This window comes from Bufo gargarizans, unplaced genomic scaffold (assembly GCF_014858855.1).
Source record: "Bufo gargarizans isolate SCDJY-AF-19 unplaced genomic scaffold, ASM1485885v1 original_scaffold_1790_pilon, whole genome shotgun sequence".
Lineage (NCBI taxonomy): Eukaryota > Metazoa > Chordata > Amphibia > Anura > Bufonidae > Bufo > Bufo gargarizans.
Window position 1 is genome coordinate 254 of NW_025334517.1, and position 12,740 is coordinate 12,993.

Below are 12,740 nucleotides of genomic sequence, written 5' to 3' on the forward strand. Positions count from 1 at the left end.
GCTCTCTGGAATCTGCCGCACTCGTCCCCAGGGTGACACAGTACACAGCATGATGGGAGTTGTAGTTTCAGTGCTGTAGGGTTAATGTGAGGAGCGCATCACGTGTGTGTTAACCCCGTCCTCCCCTCACACGTTTCACTTTCTTTTCCTCTCATCCGGTGATGATGGCGAGAAATCATCCACATTCCGGGCGACATTCCAGGGCGGCGCTCGCCATCATCCGCAGCACATACCGGAGGCCGCCGTCACCTGCCGCACGTGGCGCCCCCATTCAGAATTAACCCTTCAACTTCAGCTGTTTATTCTGCTTGTTTCGCTTTTTGCCGCCATCTTGTTATGTCGTCGTTTTGCAGCGGTTTTTCTTTTCATTTGTTTTTCTCAGGAACGTCGCGGCGCGGTCATCGGCTCAGGACGGGCACCGCTTTTAGTCTATATAAAAAAAAATCAATGGGTTAAATGTAGATCCGCACATTCTGCGTTTGCGAATTTCTTCCGTTAGCGGGTCTGCATGGCGCCAACCTGATCCGTCCATCCGTAAATCTGAAGATGGCGGTATCATAACGCGGATTTTGGGGCGCGGAGGTGGGGCTTTGTCTCCGCCTGATTTATGGCGCAGTCATTCCAGGTGTAAATGTTAGTAAATCTGCCCCCTGACCGATTGTCACCCGGCCCCAAATGGCAAATACAGATGACCCCCAGGCGCCGAGCAGACCGTCAGCAGGCAGGCCTCCCTGCTGTGGGCGGGGCCGCCGGGTGTGTCGGGGGCGGGGCCTCGCCGGGTCACCTGCAGCGCCCGTGTCGGGCAGCCCACTCGCACCCTGGCATCCCTGGTGACATGACGGGTGACCCGCAGGGCTCGGAGCCCGTCCGCCTGGGGCCCCTGAGGCCGCTGTGCCGGGCCCTCGGGCTGCTGCTGCCCGTCTACGTCTGCGGACGGATCGGCCTCGGCGTCTCCTGGATTCTCCTCGGACTTTTTCTCTGGATTTTCTGGAACCGAAACAAAAAGTCGAAACTCGCCCGAATGCGGGCGGCCTGGGAGCTGCTGGAGAACGAGAGCCTGGAGGTGACCCGCGGGCTGAGCGCCCACCAGCTGCCGGCCTGGGTGAGTGCGGCGTCCTGAGGCCGCGGGGTTGTCGGGGGATGCTTATAATGGACGCAGGGTTGTCGGGTGATGGGTGTGATGGACGCGGGGTTGTCAGGGGATTCTTATAATGGACGTGGGGTTGTCGGGTGATGGGTATAATGGCCTCGGGGTTGTCAGGGGATGGGTATGATGGATGCGGGGTTGTCAGGTGATGGGTATGATGGATGCGGGGTTGTCAGGTGATGGGTATGATGGATGCGGGGTTGTCAGGTGATGGTTGTGATGGACGTGTGGTTGTCAGGTGATGGGTATGATGGACGTGGGGTTGTCAGGTGATGGGTATGATGGACGTGGGGTTGTCAGGTGATGGGTATGATGGACGTGGGGTTGTCAGGTGAGGGGTATGATGGACGCGGGGTTGTCAGGTGATGGGTGTAATGGACGCGGGGTTGTCAGGGGATGGGTATGATGGACGCGGGGTTGTCAGGTGATGGTTGTGATGGATGTGTGGTTGTCAGGTGATGGTTATAATGGCCGTGTGGTTGTCAGGTGATGGTTGTGATGGATCTGTTGTCAGGTGATGGTTGTGATGGACGCGGGGTTGTCAGGTGATGGTTGTGATGGATGCGGAGTTGTCAGGTGATGGTTGTGATGGCCGCAGGGTTGTCAGGTGATGGTTGTGATGGATGTGGGGTTGTCAGGTGATGGTTGTGATGGACGCGGGGTTGTCAGGTGATGGTTGTGATGGATGCGGGGTTGTCAGGTGATGGTTGTGATGGATCTGTTGTCAGGTGATGGTTGTGATGGACGCGGGGTTGTCAGGTGATGGTTGTGATGGACGCGGGGTTGTCAGATGATGGACGCGGGGTTGTCAGGTGATGGTTGTGATTGATGCGGGGTTGTCAGGTGATGGTTGTGATGGATCTGTTGTCAGGTGATGGTTGTGATGGATGCGGGGTTGTCAGGTGATGGTTGTGATGGACGCGGGGTTGTCAGGTGATGGTTGTGATGGATGTGGGGTTGTCAGGTGATGGTTGTGATGGACGCGGGGTTGTCAGGTGATGGTTGTGATGGATGCGGGGTTGTCAGGTGATGGTTGTGATGGATCTGTTGTCAGGTGATGGTTGTGATGGATGCGGGGTTGTCAGGTGATGGACGCGGGGTTGTCAGGTGATGGTTGTGATTGATGCGGGGTTGTCAGGTGATGGTTGTGATGGATCTGTTGTCAGGTGATGGTTGTGATGGATGCGGGGTTGTCAGGTGATGGTTGTGATGGACGCGGGGTTGTCAGGTGATGGTTGTGATGGATGTGGGGTTGTCAGGTGATGGTTGTGATGGACGCGGGGTTGTCAGGTGATGGTTGTGATGGACGCGGGGTTGTCAGGTGATGGTTGTGATGGATGCGGGGTTGTCAGGTGATGGTTGTGATGGATCTGTTGTCAGGTGATGGTTGTGATGGATGCGGGGTTGTCAGGTGATGGTTGTGATGGACGCGGGGTTGTCAGGTGATGGTTGTGATGGACGCGGGGTTGTCAGGTGATGGACGCGGGGTTGTCAGGTGATGGTTGTGATGGATGCGGGGTTGTCAGGTGATGGTTGTGATTGATGCGGGGTTGTCAGGTGATGGTTGTGATGGATCTGTTGTCAGGTGATGGTTGTGATGGACGCGGGGTTGTCAGGTGATGGTTGTGATGGACGCGGGGTTGTCAGGTGATGGTTGTGATGGACGCGGGGTTGTCAGGTGACGGTTGTGATGGACGCGGGGTTGTCAGGTGATGGTTGTGATGGACGCGGGGTTGTCAGGTGATGGTTGTGATGGACGCGGGGTTGTCAGGTGATGGTTGTGATGGACGCGGGGTTGTCAGGTGATGGTTGTGATGGACGCGGGGTTGTCAGGTGATGGTTGTGATGGACGCGGGGTTGTCAGGTGATGGTTGTGATGGACGCGGGGTTGTCAGGTGATGGTTGTGATGGACGCGGGGTTGTCAGGTGATGGTTGTGATGGACGCGGGTTGTCAGGTGATGGTTGTGATGGACGCGGGGTTGTCAGGTGATGGATCTGTTGTCAGGTGATGGTTGTGATGGACCCCAGTCTTCAGCTCCGTGCGATGTGTGAGGTGACCGCACATCCCCCGCTCTGCTCACTCAGCTCTGGCTCCATAGAAGAGAATGGGGCTTCAGTAAAAAACGGATCTGACCCGATGTGACCCGTTTTTCACTGATGGTTGATGGGAGTTGTTGTTTATAAATAGTTTTTTCTTACGCACGTGATAAACGCATCGCAACCGCGCAGAGAAAACTGAACGTGATCGCAGACGAGACTGAGCTTGTAAAATGGTGGGAATTTCACTGAACGCATCCGGAGCCGATCCGCCGCGCTGAGGTAAAAGAGTCCGAACTCAGCACAGAAGTCTTCGGCACCAGAGGGGTTAATTGACAGGGTTCTCGGGACCGCCTGCCCTGTCGTTAAGGCCCCGCCGCCTACATTTGTATTAATGGGTTAATTTCATTCATTGGTGGCAGCAGTGTCCGCAGCCCCTCCCCTCCTCCTCATTGGTGGCAGCAGTGTCCGCAGCCCCTCCCCTCCTCCTCATTGGTGGCAGCAGTGTCTGCCGCCCCTCCCCTCCTCCTCATTGGTGGCAGCAGTGTCCGCAGCCCCTCCCCTCCTCCTCATTGGTGGCAGCAGTGTCCGCAACCCCTCCCCTCCTCCTCATTGGTGGCAGCAGTGTCCGCCGCCCCTCCCCTCCTCCTCATTGGTGGCAGCAGTGTCCGCAGCCCCTCCCCTCCTCCTCATTGGTGGCAGCAGTGTCCGCCGCCCCTCCCCTCCTCCTCATTGGTGGCAGCAGTGTCCGCCGCCCCTCCCCTCCTCCTCATTGGTGGCAGCAGTGTCCGCCGCCCCTCCCCTCCTCCTCATTGGTGGCAGCAGTGTCTGCAGCCCCTCCCCTCCTCCTCATTGGTGGCAGCAGTGTCCGCAGCCCCTCCCCTCCTCCTCATTGGTGACAGCAGTGTCCGCCTCCCCTCCTCCTCATTGGTGGCAGCAGTGTCCGCCACCCCTCCCCCTCATTGGTGGCAGCAGTGTCCGCCGCCCCTCCCCTCCTCCTCATTGGTGGCAGGAGTGTCCGCCGCCCCTCCCCTCCTCCTCATTGGTGGCAGCAATGTCCGCCGCCCCTCCCCTCCTCCTCATTGGTGGCAGCAGTGTCCGCCGCCCCTCCCCTCCTCCTCATTGGTGGCAGCAGTGTCCGCCGCCCCTCCCCTCCTCATTGGTGGCAGCAGTGTCCGCCGCCCCTCCCCCCCTCCTCATTGGTGGCAGCAGTGTCCGCCGCCCCTCCCCTCCTCCTCATTGGTGGCAGCAGTGTCCGCCGCCCCTCCCCTCCTCCTCATTGGTGGCAGCAGTGTCCGCCGCCCCTCCCCTCCTCCTCATTGGTGGCAGCAGTGTCCGCCGCCCCTCCCCTCCTCCTCATTGGTGGCAGCAGTGTCCGCCGCCCCTCCCCTCCTCCTCATTGGTGGCAGCAGTGTCCGCCGCCCCTCCCCTCCTCCTCATTGGTGGCAGCAGTGTCCGCCGCCCCTCCCCTCCTCCTCATTGGTGGCAGCAGTGTCCGCCGCCCCTCCCCTCCTCCTCATTGGTGGCAGCAGTGTCCGCCGCCCCTCCCCTCCTCCTCATTGGTGGCAGCAGTGTCCGCCGCCCCTCCCCTCCTCCTCATTGGTGGCAGCAGTGTCCGCCACCCCTCCCCCTCATTGGTGGCAGCAGTGTCCGCCGCCCCTCCCCTCCTCCTCATTGGTGGCAGCAGTGTCCGCCGCCCCTCCTCCTCATTGGTGGCAGCAGTGTCCGCCGCCCCTCCCCTCCTCCTCATTGGTGGCAGCAGTGTCCGCCGCCCCTCCCCTCCTCCTCATTGGTGACAGCAGTGTCCGCCACCCCTCCCCCTCATTGGTGACAGCAGTGTCCGCCGCCCCTCCCCTCCTCCTCATTGGTGACAGCAGTGTCCGCAGCCCCTCCCCTCCTCCTCATTGGTGGCAGCAGTGTCCGCAGCCCCTCCCCTCCTCCTCATTGGTGGCAGCAGTGTCCGCCGCCCCTCCCCTCCTCCTCATTGGTGACAGCAGTGTCCGCAGCCCCTCCCCTCCTCCTCATTGGTGGCAGCAGTGTCCGCCGCCCCTCCCCTCCTCCTCATTGGTGGCAGCAGTGTCCGCCGCCCCTCCCCTCCTCCTCATTGGTGACAGCAGTGTCCGCCGCCCCTCCCCCTCAGATGTGTGCGGTGGGTGGGGGACGTCCACTAGACCCATATAAAGGTGTATTAGGGTGAGCGGAATCCAATCAAAGAATAACAATCCAATAAGAGGCCGATAGATGGAGACTGATGCAAATAAACCTTATAACAGCAGAAGACCTTGTCGACTCACTGTACTGGGGGGAAGTCTGTCGGATAAAGCTCAGGACCCCTTCAGGAGGGGGGTGTATGTACAAGACCTCATCAATGGGATGAAACAAGAGGTGAACCCCAAACGAGACTCGCTCGCCTCACCGGAGAGGGGCCGCTCCTCAATCAGTAAAGAAAATAATGACGTAAATATCCAAGGCTTTGATGTGAATCTTATCGATACGATGAAGGAATTCCTCCTCCATAACGAGACTGACTGGTATTTTCTTTCCTTATATTTGGAACTGGGATTTATTCCACGAGGACGTCGGTCACCATGACCTTTACAAGGGTTCTGATGGATACAGGAGGGCACTTATTGTAAGACGTAAACGTATCGGTTCCAGTGCAGCGTTGGGGTTAAAAAGATTATTATTTCTTAAAAGTAATAAAGCAAAATCCCATCCGTCTCTCCCTTGTTCTACACTGAGAGCGCATGAATATAACGAGGTCAGGACCAAATGCTCTAAGCTCGAGCCCTACTAGATTATAAAATAGTAGCGTAAGGGTATGGGAGAGAAAACAAGGGACCCCCTACAGGGGCCCAGAAATCTCGACCTAAATAATGCAGAGAGAAGATCCACTGCACCTTGTGTACATACATTTGAGAAGAACACACCTATGAGCAAGTGGCCAGTGGGTTCTCACAGAGTGGGACCGTCTACAACAGAGTCGGTGGGTTCTCACAGAGTGGGACCATCTACAACAGTAGAGTCGGTGGGTTCTCACAGAGTGGGACCATCTACAACAGTAGAGTCGGTGGGTTCTCACAGAGTGGGACCATCTACAACAGTAGAGTCGGTGGGTTCTCACAGAGTGGGACCATCTACGACAGTAGAGTCGGTGGGTTCTCACAGAGTGGGACCACCTACGACAGTAGAGTCGGTGGGTTCTCACACAGTGGGACCATCTACGACAGTAGAGTCGGTGGGTTCTCACACAGTGGGACCACCTACGACAGTAGAGTCGGTGGGTTCTCACACAGCGGGACCACCTACGACAGTAGAGTCGGTGGGTTCTCACACAGTGGGACCACCTACGACAGTAGAGTTGGTGGGTTCTCACACAGTGGGACCACCTACGACAGTAGAGTCGGTGGGTTCTCACACAGTGGGACCACCTACGACAGTAGAGTTGGTGGGTTTTCACACAGTGGGACCACCTACGACAGTAGAGTCGGTGGGTTCTCGCACAGTGGGACCACCTACGACAGTAGAGTCGGTGGGTTCTCGCACAGTGGGACCACCTACGACAGTAGAGTCGGTGGGTTCTCGCACAGTGGGACCACCTACGACAGTAGAGTCGGTGGGTTCTCGCACAGTGGGACCACCTACGACAGTAGAGTCGGTGGGTTCTCGCACAGTGGGACCACCTACGACAGTAGAGTCGGTGGGTTCTCGCACAGTGGGACCACCTACGACAGTAGAGTCGGTGGGTTCTCGCACAGTGGGACCACCTACGACAGTAGAGTCGGTGGGTTCTCGCACAGTGGGACCACCTACGACAGTAGAGTCGGTGGGTTCTCGCACAGTGGGACCACCTACGACAGTAGAGTCGGTGGGTTCTCGCACAGTGGGACCACCTACAACAGTAAGGTACACCATCTCGTCGAGATCCTGTGATCGCCAAGATATCTTCGATAAAATCCACCCCTCGGCTCAGAGAGCGGAGACCACACACTACAGAAGCTTTCTCCACCATCCCTTCACTCACATTGAATATAAGCAGTCAGAATAATACTTCCATCCTCATCTGCCCCAATCCGATGAAAAGTCCACCTCGGGGATCCACCATTAAACCTGAAGGTAAGTACTCCATAATCCCAGACATGAAGATAGATTTACTTAATGAGGTTATTTCTACACTGGACTTAAGATCAGAAATAACGGAAGAGAAGACGGCCGGACAGTCAATAAATATAGATCTAGGTACGGAGGATTGGAACAGTTCCATCTACAGGACTCCTATAGCTATTACAGGACTCCTCAGGATATCTCCTTCTCCCTAGAGCATGTCCATGAAGGACTAGCAACGAATCCGCCAATTCCCCTTCAACTTTCCCCTCTCCATGTAGACCCAAAATCTGGGCTACAAGATTTATCTATCAGCATTTCTACCCATTCAGCATCCGCGCTTAGCTCCAGTCCGGAACTTTTTTGGCACTACCGGCTAGTATTTCTGAAAGTCCTTTTTTAGAACAAATATCGTCAGCAGCAAAAAAACGTCAAGAATCCTACCGCATCCGTAAGGCAGATCTGGTCTACCACTCAAACCCTGAGTCCACTATTCACATCACCACATGCCCCTCGGAACCATCAAACATTAAAGATCACCCATTTCTACTCCCCAGTGACCACAACAGGAAAAAGACACATGTCCAATGTAGAGGACGGGGTGGGGGGGGTGACACAAACACCCACAAAAAAAAAGGCCCAAGCCAAAAGAACATTAGAGCTGGCGGATTCCGGCTCCCCAAGCACTAACACAAATCCTCAATCCCCCAAGGACAATAGAAATGGCCGGGGGGATCGTTAATCTTTCTAATTATTCTCTGGAGGCCGATGACATCACTATTACGTAAGGGCCTCACACCAAGCTTTCCATCCAATTTAAAGGCCAAATCCTCTTTTACCCCCTTGAGAGCAGAGGCCTACATATTGAGAGCTTCTTTAATATGGTCATGGAAGATGTTAAAAGCACATTGGGGGACTTGACCACAATAAAGAGACAACAGACGCTCCCATAGAGACTATTGCAGGAATAACCTCAAGGCAAGTGAACGGTCCGCCCTCAAAAACCTTATGAGAAATAAGGACATAAAGGTGGGGGTGGTGGTGGGGGTGGTGGTGGTGGTGGTGGTGGGGGTGGGGGTGATCATGGAGTCTGATTATCTAGCAGAATCACAGCGAATACTTTCAGACCCCAAATATTACAAAATCCTAAGAGAAGGATTTTAGGAAATCCCTCTGAACTAATAGATTTTGGATACTCTCACGGTATCATTGACAAAAAAAAAAGAGGATTTTCCCAAAAACTCCACATCCATCTACATCAAGGTTTTATTTTTCACCAAAAATACATAAATCCCTAGAAAACCCTCCGGGGAGACCAATTATTTCTGGCGTAGGTTGTCTGACTTCAAATCTGTCTGCCTACGTCAACTACTCACAGAAGTGTCAATGCTCCCTTCATACCGTGGAGATACATCCCACCTCATACGACTACTGGAGCCTCTCAATGGGAGGAAGATTATTTGGGTCACACTCGACGTTTCCTCGTGGTATAGCAATATTAGACATGATTCAGGCACTGCAGCCATATCTACTCTCGAATGGCGTCGTAATGATTCCCAGAAAGATTTTATGTTGAAACATTTTACTTTTAACAATATCTGTTATATCCAAACCAGGGGAACAGCAATGGGGACAACATTTGCTCCCTCTTATGCCAACCTCTTCATGGGTGTTTTTGAAGAGCGTTTCGGATTGGTAACACATCCTAAAATAACATTTTATCGAAGGTTTATTGATGACGTCATCTTTGTATGGCAGCGGGAAGTCAGCGAACTTTACCACTTTATTGAATTGATCAACTGCAATGATTGGAACTTGCCATTCACACTTAAATCTAACGCTATAGGAGTAGTCTTCTTAGACCCACACCTTCAGGTTCAGAATAGGGTTGTATCCACAAAGACACGTTTAAAGAGTGTTGATGCTAATAGTTTTTGGGAATACAGTAGTAGCCATCCCAAGAAATGGAAACGCAATATTCCCTTCAGTCAAATGAAGAGAATAAGGCGGAACTGTTCGGATGATAAGGTAATGAGAGGCCAAATGGAGACCCTAAAAACTAGATTTAGGGAAAAAGGATACCCGAGGAAGATTCTACCAAAAGAAAGTCTAGTACCACGACTAAAAACATCAGTTGAGGAGGCCACAAGGGAATCCCACCACCTTAGCCTTATTATGAGGTTTAATTTCCAACGCACCCTAATTAGAAAATTCCTGGTAAAAAACTGGCTGGTTTTATTGAAAGACCCTATTCTAGGCAAAATAATCCCTCTGGCCCCTACTATTACTACCGCCGGGCTAAGACACTTAAAACTTTAGTAGCCCCCTTCTGTCCCAGTCTTAATAAAACTAGGAGAAGTAGCAAGATGAGATCAAAGGTCGCGGGTGTTTTCAGGTGTGAAATCAGGAGATGCAAATGTTGTAGCAGCAACACGTGATACGAAAGACTTCAGGACCCCCAAAAACCAAGAGGGTTTCAACATCAAGCATAGGATGGGTTGTGGGACCTCGAATGTCATATATCTGCTACCATGTCCCTGTAACCTCCTCTATATTGGTCAGATGACCCAAACCCTAGGAGAGAGGCTAAATGAACACCGTTCCAATATCACCAGGAAGATATTATCACATGAGGGTGACCCGTCCTTCTAACAGGTCACCCCGATTGCATGGATACCGCAGTCATACCAACTACTTTCCGCCTTAATACATTAACACCATTCGGTCTTAAAGGGTTGTCTGAACCTGGACATCCCTCCATTTTCACCCCGGCAGCCCCCCTGACTTGAGCATTGGAGCAGTTCATGTTCCGATGCTCTTCTTTGCCCTGCGCTATATCTCGCAGGGCAAAGGCATTTTTTTGGCGATCCGGTGACGTACCGGGCTCTCCATGGGGCTGCCAGGAAGCCTGGTGACATCACTGGCACTGATGGGCGGGATTTAGCGCTGCCCTAGCCAGTAAAACGTCTAGGGCAGCGCTAAAGCCCACCTATCAGAGCCGGTGACGTCACCGAACACACCGCCGGGCGGAAGTTTCCACCCGGCAGTGTGTTATTGAACACAAAAGAGCCCGTGCCCTGCGCCATCTAGCAGGGAAAGGGAGCGCATCGGAGCAGGAGACTATACGGCGCTTAGAATTTTTTAGCATTTGAACAAGGTCTTCTGCTGTTATAAGGTTTATTTGCATCATTCTCCATCTATCGGCCTCTTATTGTATTGTTATTCTTTCATTAGATTCCGTTCACCCTGATACACCTTTATATGGGACTAGTGGACGTCCCCCATCCACCGCACACACCTTTATATGGGTCTAGTGGACGTCCCCCACCGCTTACACCTTTATATGGGTCTAGTGGACGTCCCCCACCGCACACACCTTTTATATGGGACTAGTGGACGTCCCCACCGCTTACACCTTTATATAGGACTAGTGGACGTCCCCCACCGCGCACACCTTTATATGGGACTAGTGGACGTCCCCCATCCACCGCTTACACCTTTATATGGGTCTAGTGGACGTCCCCCACCGCTTACACCTTTATATGGGTCTAGTGGACGTCCCCCACCGCTTACACCTTTATATGGGTCTAGTGGACGTCCCCCACCGCTTACACCTTTATATGGGTCTAGTGGACGTCCCCCACCGCTTACACCTTTATATGGGTCTAGTGGACGTCCCCCACCGCTTACACCTTTATATAGGACTAGTGGACGTCCCCCATCCACCGCACACACCTTTTATATGGGTCTAGTGGACGTCCCCACCGCACACATCATTATATGGGTCTAGTGGACGTCCCCCACCCACCGCACACACCTTTTATATGGGACTAGTGGACGTCCCCCACCCACCACACACACCATTTATATGGGACTAGTGGACGTCCCCCACCGCTTACACCTTTATATAGGACTAGTGGACGTCCCCACCGCACACCCCTTTATATGGGACTAGTGGACGTCCCCCACCGCTTACACCTTTTATATAGGACTAGTGGACGTCCCCACCGCACACCCCTTTATATAGGACTAGTGGACGTCCCCCACTGCTTACACCTTTATATAGGACTAGTGGACGTCCCCCACCCACCGCATACACCTTTATATGGGACTAGTGGACGTCCCCCCACCGCACACATCATTATATGGGTCTAGTGAATGTCCCTCACCCACCACTTACACCTTTTATATGGGTCTAGTGGACGTCCCCCACTGCACACATCATTATATGGGACTAGTGGACGTCCCCACCGCTTACACCTTTATATGGGTCTAGTGGACGTCCCCCACCACACACATCATTATATGGGTCTAGTGGACGTCCCCCACCACTTACACCTTTTATATGGGTCTAGTGGACGTCCCCCACCGCACACATCATTATATGGGACTAGTGGACGTCCCCACCGCTTACACCTTTTATATGGGACTAGTGGACGTCCCCCACCGCACACATCATTATATGGGTCTAGTGGACGTCCCCACCGCATACACCTTTATATAGAACTAGTGGACGTCCCCACCGCATACATCATTATATGGGTCTAGTGGACGTCCCCACCGCATACACCTTTATATAGAACTAGTGGACGTCCCCCACCGCATACATCATTATATGGGTCTAGTGGACGTCCCCACCGCATACACCTTTATATAGAACTAGTGGACGTCCCCACCGCATACATCATTATATGGGTCTAGTGGACGTCCCCCACCGCACACATCATTATATGGGTCTAGTGGACGTCCCCCACCGCATACATCATTATATGGGTCTAGTGGACGTCCCCCACCGCATACATCATTATATGGGTCTAGTGGACGTCCCCACCGCATACATCATTATATGGGTCTAGTGGACGTCCCCACCGCACACATCATTATATGGGTCTAGTGGACGTCCCCCACCGCATACATCATTATATGGGTCTAGTGGACGTCCCCACCGCACACATCATTATATGGGTCTAGTGGACGTCCCCCACCGCACACATCATTATATGGGTCTAGTGGACGTCCCCCACCGCACACATCATTATATGGGTCTAGTGGACGTCCCCCACGTCCCCCGCTCCGGCTCCGGCTCCTGCTCCCGCTTCGGCTCCTGCTCCCGCTTCGGCTCCTGCTCCCGCTTCGGCTCCTGCTCCTGCTCCCGCTCCTGCTCCCGCTCCCGCTTCGGCTCCTGCTCCCGCTCCTGCTCCCGCTTCGGCTCCCGCTCCCGCTCCCGCTCTGTACAGTATCGGAATAGGGATGTTTAATCCCTAATTACATCCTCGGAGAGTTCTTGGCCATGAGGAGCCATATTGAACGTCCAGTGACCGCTATGAGAGAGTGCGAGAGCGAGAGCACAGAAGGTCACACACCTGAGACCTCCTAACACTAACGAGTCACCGGGGAGGGAACATGGCTGATTGGGCACAATTTGGCCTTTGTCACTTAGGGGTGTCCTCA

The 12,740-nt window shown here is 53.9% G+C and overlaps 1 protein-coding gene across 1 annotated transcript in view; it reads left to right on the plus strand.

The window, feature by feature from the left end:
• Positions 1-751: 751 nt before the first annotated feature.
• ESYT3 (extended synaptotagmin 3) overlaps positions 752-12,740 on the plus strand; it is a 55,406-nt gene continuing 43,417 nt past the window's right edge. The window contains exon 1 of the mRNA XM_044274497.1: positions 752-1,102. Within this exon, the coding sequence (XP_044130432.1) occupies positions 836-1,102 (267 nt within the window). The 5' untranslated portion in view covers positions 752-835. The remainder of the gene's footprint in view (positions 1,103-12,740) is intronic.